This window comes from Vombatus ursinus, unplaced genomic scaffold, assembly GCF_900497805.2.
Source record: "Vombatus ursinus unplaced genomic scaffold, bare-nosed wombat genome assembly UNPS02012122.1, whole genome shotgun sequence".
Classification (NCBI taxonomy): Eukaryota; Metazoa; Chordata; class Mammalia; order Diprotodontia; family Vombatidae; genus Vombatus; species Vombatus ursinus.
In genome coordinates, this window is record NW_020951900.1 from 402,364 (window position 1) to 417,881 (window position 15,518).

At 45.3% G+C, this 15,518-nt stretch overlaps 2 protein-coding genes across 7 annotated transcripts in view; one reads left to right on the forward strand and one right to left on the reverse strand.

The window, feature by feature from the left end:
• The window catches only part of ATXN2 (ataxin 2), a 114,188-nt gene extending 107,602 nt beyond the window's left edge, over nt 1-6,586 (forward strand). For 5 of the 6 annotated variants that reach the window (XM_027857375.1, XM_027857373.1, XM_027857370.1 and 2 more), the window contains 4 exons: nt 1,321-1,466; nt 2,610-2,837; nt 5,032-5,200; nt 6,029-6,140. In XM_027857375.1, the coding sequence (XP_027713176.1) occupies nt 1,321-1,466; nt 2,610-2,837; nt 5,032-5,200; nt 6,029-6,057 (572 nt within the window). In that variant the 3' untranslated portion in view covers nt 6,058-6,140. Of the gene's footprint in view, nt 1-1,320; nt 1,467-2,609; nt 2,838-5,031; nt 5,201-6,028 lie in introns of all 6 variants that reach the window. The other variant, XM_027857372.1, reaches the window with a different exon arrangement.
• A 604-nt stretch (nt 6,587-7,190) lies between these two features.
• Nucleotides 7,191-15,518, reverse strand: part of SH2B3 (SH2B adaptor protein 3) — a 101,913-nt gene continuing 93,585 nt past the window's right edge. Inside the window, 7 exon segments of the mRNA XM_027857368.1 lie at nt 7,191-8,316; nt 10,095-11,583; nt 11,713-11,884; nt 12,002-12,216; nt 12,413-12,507; nt 13,010-13,101; nt 13,238-13,339. Coding sequence (XP_027713169.1) covers nt 11,279-11,583; nt 11,713-11,884; nt 12,002-12,216; nt 12,413-12,507; nt 13,010-13,101; nt 13,238-13,339 — 981 coding nt within the window. The 3' untranslated portion in view covers nt 7,191-8,316; nt 10,095-11,278.

Here is a 15,518-nt window from a genome sequence, read left to right on the forward strand (position 1 = left end):
TTCATGGCCCTTGGTTTTCCACAGCCCTGTATTGTGTATCATAACAGTGCTTAACTCTTGTTTCATGTACCTAACCCTCTGCATGATGCTCATTGTTAACTCCACAGTCACCTAGTCAAGTTACACTTCGGAACAGTGGATTGATAGCAAAAGGGAAGGCTTCTTTTCTGCCTAAAATGGGCCATTACAGTATTTGTAGCCCACAATATTGTGTGTTGAGAGACCAGAGGAACTGTTTCAGGGTCATTGTAAAAACAAGCTCAGCTTTGGAGGGATTCTGGGAGTTGTGGGTTAATGTAGATGCTCACATGGGTGAACGTTTTGTACTCTATCCTTACTGTAGTCTCAGTCTGATTTATATTGGTTTCAAATATGGGGCCTTTGGAAGCCTTGGGGAATAGAAGAAATTTTTTTTTTTAATAGTAACCAAAATACAGCTTACCCTGGCACTCACCAAGATTTGGTTTTGTTCCTGTCTCTAACAAACTAAGTTTTACATTTAAATTCACTCTTCTAATTTCCTTGGTGACTAGCAGCTAAACCCCCCACCTTGAGGAATGGATAGTTTTGAGTGGTGAATTTAATTTTTCTTTACAGTTCAGAAAGTTTTATTATCTCCATGTTAGAAAATGATGGTGGCTTCTGGGGTAGCCAGAAGCTTTACAGGGTGACAGAAATGTTTCTCGTTTTTTATCAGCCAAAAGATATTTCTTCATTTGACTGTAGGGAAAACCTAAAGATAGCTATTCATTGTTAATTCAGAATATTGTGCTTGGTTTTTATAGAGCCTTAATTGTTCAGGGTGAACCTGTGTGGGCATTTTGTATGCACACCCTGGATAGAGAATATGTGCACATTGACTACTGTAAAGCCAGCACCAGAACAGTAGCATGGTGAGGTTAGCCAAATGAAGGCCTAGCAGTGTATTGATGATTATACTTGAATTGAAATTGTTGTATTACATAGATAAATATGCACAATTCCATATGTGGTTTGCCTACACTTTTAAGTTTTCTTTTATAGTATTTATTTTGTTAAATTCAAATGAATTCGATTTCAGAATGTTTTAGACTGATCTTTAAAATCTCTGTTAGAGGATATATTAGTAACTCTTATTAGTAGTTTACACTTTAAGAAGGTGCATAGTTTAATAGATGCCAGTTGTGTAAGTGAGATCCTCTTGAAAAAATGGAGATTAGTAATGGCAGAAGCTAGACATATTTGACCATCAGATACATAGTTAATGAGAGTTATAAAGGAATAGTTAATGTTACAGTGTAAAGCAGTGGCTATAGTCTTCCTTTATTTCTTTTGCTTTAGTTTCTACTGGTTCCCTTGCTCAGCAGTATGCCCATCCTAATGCTACTCTGCACCCACATACTCCACATCCTCAGCCTTCTGCCACCCCCACTGGACAACAACAGAATCAACATTCAGGAAGCCACACTGCTCCCAGCCCTGTGCAGGTAAGGTGAACTCTACAGGATGAGGCCTACGCCTGCCAGAGTTTACAGCACATTGGTTCAAACACATGGATGGCATAGTAATTTTCCATTGTTATTTGAGCCAGTGTTGAAAATGGTGTAAAAAGATATTATTACTGTTTAAAACAAAGACTTTTGTTTGGGATTGTCTTCCTAAAGATTTATGATTTCCTTTGCTTTTTGATGGTTTAATTTATGTAATATGAATTTTTATATGACTACTTACAAAACAATTTCCCCTAAAATAGAAATTCAATCTTTAAAATTAATCTATGACTCAAAAATGAAATTTTTTTCCATCTTCTAATGTGAATAACCTGAGATCATTAATAATGATGTTTAAAACAGAGCTCTCTACCTTAGAAAAGCCTACTTCTTCATTCTGTATTTCAATAGTCTATAAGTAGACATTACTCTGTTCTCAAAAACTTCAGTTACGGGAGGCTCTACTGGAAGACTAGTTTCTTATTGAAGATTAAAATGAAGATTTTAAGTCTGCAGAGATGAAATTATTCATAGAAAAAAATCTTCACGGACAAGAGTTTCACGGGGTTGGTTGTCATGGATTGGATTACAATAGGCATCATTGGAGCATATCTCCAAATAGATAAGACCTCAGCTTCATTCAAGTGTTGAAAATGCACAGAAAACTCCAGGAAAGGGAAGGGAGGAAAAAAGGACTCTCGTCTTTCTCAGGCTTTGTGCCAAGTTAGGGTCTTTATGTTGTATTGCTCTAGTGTTCTACCTGGTCTGCGCCATCTTAAAGTCTTGAGTCTAAGGAAGTTGGGATCTTTCTCTTAGGGCCAGTATGTAATCTGTATAGCTGTTACTGATCAATAAAAATTCTCTTTGCAACCAAGATGGTTCCTCTGCACACCCACAAGCATCCCTACACTCTGATGTCCACCAGTGCAGAAGAGAGGGACAGCAGCAATTTTGGGTCTAGCTCTTGGGTTGTGCTTGTCTAATTTTCAGAAAAATGATCTGATTGGTCCCTTTCCCAGCCCAGCCCTCCTTTCTCTGTGTGCATCCTCCACTGCTGGTATTATTGCTAACCTCAGTGTCTCTCTGCACGAAGGGAGAAAGCGTGCTGGTCACTAATTCTTCCTTCCTCTTGTTTTGTAGCACCATCAGCACCAAGCTGCGCAGGCCCTTCATCTAGCAAACGCTCAGCAGCAGCCGGCCATTTACCATGCTGGTCTGGCACCAACCCCACCTTCAATGACACCGGGCTCAAATGCACAGTCTCCACAAAGTAGTTTCCCAGCAGCACAACAAACAGTCTTTACGATTCACCCCTCTCATGTTCAGCCTGCATATACCAATCCACCCCACATGGCCCACGTACCTCAGGTAAACCAACTTTAACCAACTTTCTGAAGACCAAGTAGAATGTCAAGATTCTCAGATTATCAGCGAGCAACCAGACATTCTCCAAGCTAGAAAAGCCCATGTGTCAAGCTCTTTACCTGTCTCCCTTTATCCTTCAAATACATGTGATCTAGCCATCAATGAATGTTTGTGTGGTTTTATGATGGGAGAAGTTGTTTAGTAGCAAGTTCACTAATATCCCACAGTTGAAACTTGAAGACTGTCTTTGGAGTGCAACATGTTTTCTTCCTTCTCTTTGTCTCTGCTTTGCTTTGTTTACATGGCTTCCTTGCTGTGAGTATGAAAGGTCTGGGGGCATCACACATCCTCTGCACTCTTGAGGTGACTTCCTTGGGTCTGGCGGCTGGAAAATTTGAGCGTGTCCTCAAGAAGAGTTTTTCCCCAAGGCCTCCTCCCTATCTGGTTCAAGTTTCTTCCCAGCTCAGTGTTATGCTTCATGAAAAGGCTGGGCCTGCAGTGTCGGGGCAGCGTGTTAGGAGTCGCAGAGCAGATTCTTGGGGGAGGAGAGTGGGGTCTCTGTTCTGGAAGTGGCTGGGGCTTGGCAGCTGCTTTAGGCTTCTCAGGGTGCCGTGGGATGGCCAGGTCTCTGGGACAGCTGTCTGCATGAAGAGACTAAAGGGAAAAGTTACCCAGAAGGTGGTTTGGCTGCTGAGGGTGAAAGTGAAGGTGGGCACGTTAGCTCGGAGCTGCCTGCAGTCGGCTTAGGAGGTTGGTCTGCGTGGTTTTCTATGAACTGAACCCTCTGGATATTAGAATCTTCAAGTCCCAGCCACTTGATATTCAGCACCAGTTTCGTCAAATGGTGTTAGAAGGTATTTAAGTGCCTAGTATATTTTCACTAAAATGGCATGGGTGGGTGGGGGTATCAGGATGGCTTTCGAATTGAGGTGTGAATTTATTTAGTTACCAAGTGAATTCTTAGGGATTAAAGATCTATAATGGTGCCTCGCATGTGTTGGGAAGTTTGGACCTCCTGGCCTAGTAGAGTCTTCAGCCTAGTATACAGGGTCATTATCATCTTACGGGGTTGGGGAAATGCTCAGACAATGTTGAGAGTGGCTTGGACAATTAAGATTTTAAGTATGTTTTATGAGGAAGACCAGGCTCTTTGAGGTGCTTTGGCAAGTTTGGTAGCTGAATAGGAATATAACCTGAAAGCCAAGGTGGGGTGACTTCTGAGCTATACTCTAGGAAAAGCAAAAGCACAAGACCTACAGGGGAGCCCAAAAAAGTGCATAGACCTTTCTGAAATTTTAGAAGAGTAAAAGTTTCTTATTCAAGTCTTAGCATGGTCTAGAATAGCATTCATGGCTTGGGGTCAGGGCAAGGGAGTGCTCTTCCTGGCACCACTGACTCACTCACGACACAGCTTGGGGACAAATCCTTTAGCTTGACCCTTGTACCATCTTAAAAATGGGAACACATCATTCAGTTATCCATGGTCAAGTAAGACCAAAGAATCTATTCCACTTCCCATTCTTCAGTCTCCTAGCAGACCTGCCAGCAACCCTAAAACAGACTTAATCGAGGCACTCTGTAGTTCCCCTTGCCTGCCCTTCATGGAGGTATTTGTGAGTAGTAAGCAGGTACCAGAGCTAGAGATTGGAAAGAGGAAGATAAATTGTCTCTGCATTTAGAAATTCATGAACCTGAGGGATAAATCTCTGAATAGTCAAGTTTACTGTAACATATTCTCCTTCAGAAGAAAGTTTACTTTAAAGTAACTTAGGTATCACATAACCTATCAGTATTTAATTTGTGCCTTTGCCTCATAGTAAGCTTTGAAAGCTCAAATCACCCCTTAATTTGCTGCCTGTTGTGAAAGGCTTTCCTCTTTGAAAATGTCAGAAATGTAGTATTCAGATGGGCAGATATATGTGAAGAATTAGGGTATGAGATGTCCAGTATGTTTAGGCCCCAATTTTCATCCAGATTTGTTTGGTGCGTGCTATTCTGTATTGGTAGAATTCTATCCATGGTTGGAGTATGTTTGCTACTCAGTCAGTTATAACAAAATAGGGAGTCCACCCTGAGAAAGTAGGCCCTTAGTGTCAGAGATAACACTCTTTCAATCTTTAGCAAAATGAGAACACAGTTGACATGTTGTTTAAGCCAAAGATGTTGCCTGTTTGCGTAAATGAGCTCTTTGTTTCAGGCTCATGTACAGTCAGGAATGGTTCCTTCTCATCCAACTGCTCATGCTCCAATGATGCTAATGACGACACAGCCACCTGGCGGTCCCCAGGCCGCCATCGCTCAAAGTGCACTACAGCCCATTCCAGTCTCGACAACAGCGCATTTCCCTTATATGACGCACCCTTCAGGTGAGGCGTGTGTGTGTAGGGGCTGGTACACTGGAAAGCGTTTTACTCAAATGTTGAATGACAGTGAACACTTAAGATCTTTTTTGAGAATAGGCCAGATTGGTCAGTGTGTGCACCTGAGACATAGTGAGACTCCTCTGGATATTCGTGTCTGTGATGTCAAGGAGAAGATGAGGCGTGTTCTCTGTAGGGAGGGCATACAGGGTCTGGATTGTTTAGCAGCATCATTCTGTGTAGCTAATGTATGCATTGGACTGTGTTGGCCTTCCTAGCTATGACAATGAGCAGAGCAGTAGTTTTCTTCCTGAATTCCAACAACTTGGCATGGGGGGATTTGCAATAGCACAGGTTGAGTGGAGGCAAACTCTGGAAAGTCACGGTTGGAAAGCGCTGTGTGTGTCGTCCTTTGATTCTGAGCACAGGGGCTGTAGCATATCCCTGAGGGGAATAGAACCATCCCTTCGGGTGGACTGTCCTATTTGATGGCTGCTATGGCAATATTTCACAGTCTAACCTTTTTAATCCAAAAGCAAATACTAGTGCTTGGCTAATTTGGGATAAACGTGGCTTCCCCCTCCTCCTCTTTTCCCACGAGCAACATGAAATCATCCTTGGAGCATTATGTGAAATGGTGTATCTGCCAGTTTGACCAGTGTGCCCCTTGGTGTAGGTGGGAGGGGAAAAGTCAACCTGATTTTTTTTTTGTTTTGTTTTGTTTAAGCTGATATTCTAAGGATAGCATGAGGCTGTATGTGTTGCCAAAACATTAGAGAAATTTGTGTGGTCCTGCCAGTTTTCTGTTTAAATATTCACTCTTCTTTTTTACAGTACAAGCCCACCACCAACAGCAGTTGTAAGGCTGCCCTGGAGGAAGCAAAAGGCCAAATTCCCTCCTCCCTTCTACTGCTTCTACCAACTGGAAGCACAGAAAACTAGAATTTCATTTATTTTATTTTATTTTTTTAATTGATTTCTCATAACATCCAATAGGAATGCTAACAGTTCACCTTGCAGTGGAAGACATTTGGACTGAGTAGAGGCATGTAGGCCCTTGCGGGTATCCCGTAATTCCATGCAAGTGCCCCAACTCTGCTTGCTGAAAACTGGAAGTTATTTATTTTCTAATGACCCTTCAAAGTCATGAACTCATCAGCTAGCAAAAGAAGTAACGAGTGATTCTTGCTGCTATTACCGCTAAAAATCAAGACTTGGAAAGCCCCTTTTACTAAACTTGAAAAAGGTTCAGTAAATTCTTATCGTCAAACTGATGGATTATTATTTATAAATCAAGTTTGATGAGGTGATCACTGTCAACAGGCAGTGGTGCAACTTTTAAGTTAAGGGAAAACACTTTTACTTTGTAGATAATATAAAATAAAAACTAAAAAAAAATTTAAAAATAAAAAAGTTTTAAAAACTGATACAAGTTAATGTGTGTTTGTATAAGCTACTTTTATTGTAGTTGATTATCATCTTAGCTTAATATAAACTAGGCGGTATGGTTAGCAGGTGACCTTTAATCTGCTTATTTAACATCTAAGAAAGGAATTGCTAAATCCGTTTTCTTCCTTTTTAGTATTGATTATTGCCGTTTTCTGAGCTTAGGACATAGCCTTGTTTGAGAGAAATGCAAAATCAGGAAGGTTTTTCTGGTGGCTTAGAGGAATGTGGTGTGTCTGCTTCAAGGAAGAAGGCTGTCCTCTGGAAGGTGGAGCCCAGCCCACATCCTCTGGAGGAGAGGGATTCCCGAGCTGAGGCTGGTAGCCCTCTGTAGTGGGGCCAAGGTGTCCAGAGCCACTCTGCCAGCAGGGGGGGCACGAGGCTGCCCACGATGCCTTAATGGTGGAGTCTATTGAGCTCCTAGTGACTGCCAGGTCACGTGGCGGGAGGCGAAAGAAAGCACGCAAGTATGTCAGCAGTGTGTGGATTTCATATAGAAAACCACAAGATCAAGAATGAAAGCACTTAGGATACTCAGTGACAACACAGAGAGCTTCTGAAAATGGTTTTTAATTCGTTTAGGAGTTTGTACATTATAGCAAAATCTGCATCATTTCAGAATAAGTTATTTGGTTGATTACTGTTCGTCCATGCTTTCCCCTAGGGCCTGTTCTGTCATTACAGATGTCATGTGGGCTAACCTTTCCCACAGGAATAGTGAAATACATGGCAAATAGGCCAAAGGCTTTGAAGATACAAAATGAGTTTACTTTCTGTGTCTTTGTAAAGTGCATTTTTATACCTAAAAGAATGCACTGCTCATTCTAGCCCAACAAATGCTGGATTGAAAATGCATGTTGGTTGAAAGACTAAGGATAATGGAGTATACTGTTGAGCCCCCATTGCTGGGGGGTGGGGGGGTTTGTGGGGCAGGGGCAAGCCAATCCATATCTGTAGAGAATACAGCAAGCTATGAGCAGGAAGCATGGAGGCAATGGCTTAGGATGGAACCATCCATGATAATTTTGCAAGCTAAGTAAATGTTATGTAAAAAATAGTGTTTTCTGGTCCACAATATTAAAAATGTTGTTATTCCTCTCTACCACAGGGTCCAGAAATTAACAGAGGCAGAGGATTTATACCAGATAAAACTATTTGGATTGCTGGTCTAGAATTCAAGGCAGGTTAGTGGGCTTAATTCTTTGGTGCTGATGATTTTTTTCCCTCTGAATTTCTTTGTCTAGTCTTAGACCAGATAAAACAAGTTCCAGAAAGACAGGTTAGAGTAGGGAATGATAGTGTTGGGAGACAGTGTTATAATTCTCTTCACTACAGTTAGGAGAAAATGGATAGAGTGGTAACTTAGGTGCTGAAACTTTCTTAGAAATATGAAAGTCATCCTGAGCAGGGATCTTGACAAAAGCTGATGATTTGACTGTGTGGTTCATCAAGAATTATGTTGCTCAGAATAAAGGTGGGCTGAGGAAGGAAACTTGGTGTTGATGGCACGTATGGCAAGAGCTACAGAGAAGGCTTCCCTGTTTGGCAGTCATGCTTGTCCTCAGGAAGTACCTCGGGAAGGGGGATGCTGTGAAAGCCGTCGGGGCGGGGCAGCCGTCTGCCAAGAAAGGCAAGGACATTTCCTTCAGTCCTCCTTCCATTTCCTCCATCTGGGACTGTTGTAAAAGAGAGAGAAGGCAGCAGTTTAGTGTCACCAGAGCTCACTTTTTGTGAGATAATGTATTAGAGCTGTTTCATCAGGGAACCTTCAGAAAAAGAGTTTGAACATTTGGATTGAAGCAGTGTGAGCATGTGGTTGGGAGAAAGGGCCTACCTTCTTTTGAAGGAATCTGTGCTCTAACCACACATATCTGTCATTACACTCTCTGAGGTGGGTGTGCTGAGTAGTTGTTTTAAGTATGAGGGACTGGCTGCTGGGTTATCTGGCTCAAAGTGCCTTCCTTCTGGAGGGCTGCTCTAACATGGCCATAAGCCACCCAGGCCTTGTCTGTGTTGGAGGAGCCATGGAAAACCCAGACAGATAACAAGTTGTCATCACACACTCTCCACCTTCAGTGTTTTACAAGGGGATGGAGGCCTGGACCTATGATTTCATTGATTAGACCTTTAACTGAGGCAAGCCAGCACCTTCTCTGCGCTTAGAGTAAGTTGCTTTGAGCCTTGAGGAAGGAGGGAAGTGATTTGCCCAGGATCACATAGCTAGGATGTGTCTGAGGCGGGACATGAACTCAGGTCTTCCTGGCTTCAAGATTGCCCCTTTATTCACTCCACCAAACTCGCCTTCCAACTGCTTAGAGCTTTTGATCACATTGATACTTAGTACTGAGCTGTTGATAGGAAGGAGATCTTGGTTTGTTTTTTTTTTGTTTTGTTTTGTTTTGTTTTGTTTTTTGGTTATTGTTGTTTTTTGGCTAGGCAGTGGGGTTAAGTGACTTGCCCAAGGTCACACAGCTAGTAAGTGTTAAGTATTTTGAACTCAGGTCCTCCTGATTCCAGGGCTGGTGCACTATCCACTGCACCACCTAGCTGTTCCAGAAGGAAATCTTGGAAACAGAAGCTAAAATCCCTATATGAAATTGACAGGTAGTCTTTGGGACAGGAGAGAGGAAGAGAGAGAGAGAGAGCTTTTGTCGCTGTTGGGCAGCCAAGTGCTCCTTCAGTCTTCACTCCAATGAGGGTGCTAATAAGGACTTTCATTTAATTTCTATAGCACTTTCCTTACAATAGCTGTAGAGCTAAATTTGGGATTATGAATTAGGCTGCTAGTGGATGGGCTCTGACTATTACCAAGTAACTATCCAAATTACTATCCCACAAGCTGGAGGTAAAGGAAAGCTGGAATGATTAGGAATTCTATAAGATAAGAGTCAGAATTTGTTCTAAAAACAGCTCCAGCACACTTAGATGTACAAAAGTGCAGGTGTTGAATATGTAGAGATGTTTGATTTTAGATTCTGAGGTGAAAATACTAAAGTGGGGGGAACAGATCATAGAAGTAGCATCAGAAGGCATCTAGCTTGTCTAAATATTGGGTCATGAGAGTCTATCCTGTCACTGTCATCTTGGTGGCTGTGTCTCCACGCTAAGGTTTTGTGAGCCAACCCCTGAGAATTGTCTAATAGGTCAAAGGAAAGGATAGGTAGAAAGAATAGGAACTTTTAAGACCTCAATGAGATTTGGAGAGGTGTATAGGTGTCTGTTTTTGTTTTATGTGTGTCTACTCACATTTCTGTTTCACCAAAAACACATAGATCAATTAAGCTGGCTTGCAAGTAGAACAGGAAGTTTATTATGCACTGAATACTCTACACAGTCTTACTGGCCATGGCCCTAAAATCCTAGCTTCCATTTTAGGTTCCATAATAAAAATAACTCATTCATGGGATCATCGGAAAAATTTACCAGAGCTTCGAGTGTTGTGGGTATCCCCTACCTTTAGTGAAGAATTTCATTCAGAAGGGTCTGGGAATCATGATTCCCCTCTTCCCCACTAATGCCAATCAGGAAGTTAACAGAAGCCAGAAGCCAGTTCTTTATAAATAAGGCACCAGGATAGAACTCTCCATCACTGTCTTCCCAAGGCAGTCACACTTTCATTTCCCTGGAGATGTGACACATTTCACTTTTTGAAGTTTGTTTCAGATGGCAGCCCATTGTTATTTTTTAGAATGGAAAAAAGTTTTTTCTTGAGAATTCATTAGGGGACCAAAACATGCCCATTTGGGTGTGGAACCATGAGCTAGTGAAGTAACATTTGCATATCTCAAATTTTAACTACAAAAATAGCGTTTTTATTAGTCTAAACAGTGCAATAAAAAACAAGCAACCGTTTAGGTTAGAAACCTCCTTTAAGAACTAATCTGAGGTAAAAATGTTTGGTTTTTTGTTTGTTTAACTTTCTGGGTAAGCCTCAAAACTCGCCCTTCATTCTGAGAGTGCAGGTGGCAGCAGTGTTAGCCAGAGTGATGGCGAGCTGGGGCAGGAGATATGGCTGACCCGCCTTTTCCTCTTCCTCAGCTGGTGACACAGGTTTCTATTGAAATAGAAAAAAAATCTCAGTTTGTATTCTGGGGCATTAGTGTTTAGGGTTTCCTGACTCACTTATTAGAAATTTGTCTACTTGTCTTTGTCCCTTTGTTCATGAAAGGGAAAGTACATTTTCTGCAAGGCCTCTGGACCCCTCTGTCTTGGCTCATTTGGGTCCCTCCTTGTGCACTTGTGTGCAGCCGCAACGGCTGGGCTGGGCGAGGGTAGATGGTGTGCAGAGTGAACCCTCCCAGACTCCAGACTTCATCAACAGCACTTGAAAGCCGTGTGGATATGGGCAACTCAACAGCAGCTACTTCTGTAGACAGTGATTAAAAAGTTGTAGAGTAAAAACAATACCAAAAGGATTCGACAACAGGCCCTTTAATAGGCCTAATAGGGGAGCATCCAAACTGGAATAAACAATCAACAACATCCCTTGTACAATCTCTGTCTAGCAAGAAGAAGGATAAAGAGGTACATTCAGAAGTCCCCAGCTCTACAGGTCAAACTGCATGATGCTTCTGTGAGGTGGGGGTGGGCCGGGGGTGGCATTGCCAAGCGGAGGAGGAGGCCGCCACCAGCTGTTTTTCAGAGAGGTGTGTACTGATTGTCTATGGCCCGGATGTGACCCCTGTTAGGTGAATCTGTGTCGTAATCTGAGTCCCGGGGCTGGCTCGGAGGCTCTGCTGACTGCTCCATGTGCCGCAGGCTGTTGGCCAGCTCCTCCGGGGGAGGCAGCAGGTGAAAGATCTGCTCGGAAGGAGAGGCCCTGGATGGTGGGAGGTCCTCAGGGATAAGCATGTGGGAACAGCCAGAGGAATTAAGGTGAGGAAGGCCCAATTCAGAACTCCAGTGGTGGACAGAGAAAGGGAGCAGAACTGTGTTGCTTGAACCTGGGAGACAAGAGTGGGAAATGTGTACGTAATAGACTGAGCAGCCACCTAGCTATAAAAATAGTTAGGATTTATGCAATGGATTAAGGGCTGCCCTCCTCCCCATCTCCCAGCTTTCCACAGCCTCACCTGGCGTGTGGGAGACGACCACCACATAACTGGAGAGCTTGACGTCACAGGCAGCCCCGCACTCGAGGGGGATGGGGGAGCGCTGGAAGTGATGCAGCATGTCCACGATGGAGGGAAAGTGTAGATGCTGCACCCGGCAGTGCCCTCGGTCAGTCAGGGACAGGCGCAAATGCTGCCGGGGAGGACGAGGGCAGAGGGGAGAAGGGCTGAGCACAGGCGGGCACTGGTCAAGGGGAGGGGTCCCCCTGCGCCTCCTCCCGCCTTGGCCTAGAGCTCTCTTGCCCCATACCTTCGCCCTGCCCTGGAAGTTGAATGTGAGGACATATTCTCCCCGTCGTGTCTCACTCTGCCGAACCAGGAACACTCCATGACCTGCAGGACCCTGTAACTGCACTAGCTGGGCCGCCTTCACTCGGGAGATGGGGCCATGAAACCAGGGATAACAGGAGAGGAAGTGGTCGGTTTTCTGACAGGCCTGGTCAGGCAGTCCACCAGGTGAGGCACCTAGTGGAGCAGAGAATGTGAGACTGAGGCTCACGAAGCCCACCTCGAAGCCTGAGGCCGAAGCTGATCTGGCGGGCCTGGCTCCTCTGCATCCTAGAAAGAGGCTTAAAGAGGGTAGGTAGCCAGGGTAGACTTTTCCTCCAAGGATAAACTGGAGAGGAGAGGGGGCGGCAGATCATCTGTCAGGGATCTTTACCTTGGTTAAGGGAGTCGGTGCTCCCACTGCGGGAGTTGGATATACCAGGGTCTGGAAGTGAGGGGACGTGTGATTCTAGGTCAGCTCCTTCTGACCTGCTGGAAAGGACAGAAGGGTTAATTCCTGTGCTTAGCTCTCACCTCTCACTGGAAGGACTGGGACATTCTTAGAGGCACCAGCCCTGGGGTGGCTTTCCTAGGGGTCTGCAGTTCCCCACACCCTTCTCTGTTCCCTGGTCCTCCACGTATCTCAGATCTGCCCCCAGAAACCTACTGCCTTCTTCAGCCCCATTTCAGAAGGAACTGCTAGGGGTTGAGAACAAGAGTTATCCAACATTTCCTTCCCCCCTTACGAGTCTAGCCTCTTGGAAACAACCATGGAGATGCGAAGGTTGCCATCCTGGATGAGAATGATTAAAAAGACTTGAGATGTCTCATCAGCCAAGGAAGAACTAAGTGGAGTTGGGGGCATGCTTTGACTCCACAGGCCTTGGGATAGATTGTCACACATGTGGTTTGGGTTCACAGGAGGAGAAGGGGATTGGTCACTGCTTTTGAAGGGGAAGGAGGCTCTTGACCTACCCCCACAAAGCCTCACCCTCGGTTCATGCACTCTCTGATCTCGGTCGTCCAGGAGTTCAGCTGCTGCTCATCTCCTGTCTCAAAGATGACCTCGGTTAGATTATTCACCTGGATGCAGAGGAACAAGAGTGTGTTGTCACCTGCTGATTAGCAGCTGCTGTAGGAAGGAGGGTGGGATAGCCAATGGGATAAAGAAGGGGGGAGAAGGGAGGGAGGAAGAGGAAGCTAGGGGAAGCCCATTTACCTTAAGGACAAAAGTGTAGAGGTTGTCAGGCATTTCTAGTCGCGTGCATCTCCGGATCTCATGAATTGAAGAACAAGCAGCCTGGAGCTTGGGCTTCGAACCCTGTGGAGCAAAGACAGGTTGCCCCACCGGGTATCAGGCCAGGTTTCCTCAAGACCCGGTATCCCCAAAGTGAGCTGTTCCTTATTCCACAAATTCATGAGCTGGCTGCTAGGAATCAGCCAGCCAACTCCCTCCTTCCTTGAATATCTTCATTGTAGACAGCCCTGAAATGACATCCCAGGCCCAGCATGTGCAAGCAATTGCTTCTTAGTCAGCAGGAAGGGTGCAGACAGGCTGGGCATGGGGCCTGCTGGCCGGATGGACTAGCCTATTTGCTGCCTTCTCTTCCCCATCCCCCTGCACCCTGAGGGTAGCTCCTGAATGCCTGGAGCAGTTTAGCTGAGCTCCATCTCAAGTCCAGTCCAGCTGGGGTTAAGGGGGCTACTTGGGTACTGGGCTCAGTCCCACCAGAAGAGGTCAGGACCTAGCCAGCCTGGCAATCAGAATGCCTGTCCCAGATAGTCCTTCCTGCCTTCTCAGAAGTCTTTTTGTACAGCCCCAACTGGAAGCAGCTTCCCTGATGTCTGGTTGGGCATATGTTTAATACTTGCTGACCCAGGAAAGAACAGTAGCCTTAGCCTGGGGTCTGTTCCATTAATAGCTTGACTTTGGTGGCATTGCAGGTGGGACCTGCTCTGGAGGCCTGGCTGAAGCTGCCCTTCCAGTGTTCAAAGCCAACAGTCTCATCTGAGCAAAAGGACAGGCAGTTCTCCAAGGGACCCAGGGCTTCTCTTCCTCCTCAGCCTCCTCACTGCCCAACAGATGTTTCTGTTTTCCTACACTGTCCTCCCTCTCACATACCCTGGGGTAGGGGAGCACCCCCAGTCTGGGAATCCATCTACCAAACAGGTTTTGGGTATGTCTTTTTGGGGACCATAACGGGGAGGGGTGTCTTCATTCCTTCTTTGGTAATTCCTAGTCCCTATGTAAAACTCCATTGTCCATTCTGTCTCTTCCCAGCCCCTCTAGACCTTATTGAAAGGACCCTGAGTGATTTGAGAGTCAAAGGCTTTTCCATACATGTGCCTTCTCTCTTCATTCACATCCTCACAATGTGGCCCCAGCAAGGCCAAATGACAGCCAGCGGCCCAGCATTGTCCTACCCCTGTGCTCCATCCAGGGACTGGAGTGTTGTCACTACTGAATAGAGCAGCTCCTTCCTGAGCTGAAGCTGGTGACTCATCCCTGGACTAAAAAAGGGGATGTGAGCCAGTCAGAATGAAACCAGATTTCTCTCCTGTGGAGGTTACATGGTCCTCATGGGAGCCCAGGGCTGAAGGCCAGTGGGGAGGAAGTGAACAGCCTAGGGGTGAGGGAAGAGTTTGATGGTTCCACACATGTCTCGGGCTTTTCTGGCCCCCTCCTACACATCCCATTTCTTTCTCACTCTCTGCAGCTCTTCTCTCCCCGCCCCCCATTCCCATGAATTAGCCTGGCTCGCTTCTGCTCCAGGTTAATTGAAAGAATACTGTTGGACACTGAGTAGCTCTACTCTGTTTTTTTCTGTGAACTGAGGGTTGAAATAGATGGTGAACCCTCTATTTTACCCAGTTGCCTCATGTTGCAGAGGAGAGGTTCAGTGAGGGTGCAGCAAGGAGGGGCAGAACTTGGATTCAGACCCATGTCCTCTGACTTCTCACCCAGCGCAAAGACCTTCTACTTAACATTTTATGGGTCTGAGCAATCCGAGATGAATTTTGCCTCTTTTAAACCAAATTTTTCTCCAGGATACCACCACAACTACAACCACCCCTTCCCCCAAGGGTGAGAGACTGATCTTTTGATTAAAGAGGTTGGAAGGATTAGAGAGAATGGGATTAAAAATCTGGAGGTGGGGGATAAAGGGACCTCGAGTTTTGGTTGCTCTGTTTCTGCAAGCACTTTGCTAATCCCCTGCAGAAACATAAGCAGATTTGGAAGAAGTTGGTGGGGAAGGACAGGAAGCTGGGTAAGGGAGCCTTTGGTTTTGGTGTTTGTTTGGGGGCACAGTTTGGTGTGTGGCTGCCCGTGTGTATTCCACCGTGCCAGTACTGCCTGAGCTGAACCTGCCCTGGAGCCACTGTGCTCCTCTCTGTGCAGCCACCTGGAGGAGGCTGCAGAATCCTCTCCCGACAACCCAGCCTGTACCTGTGCCTGAGAAGTGATGGCTCGAAACAGACATCGGACGCAGACACACAGA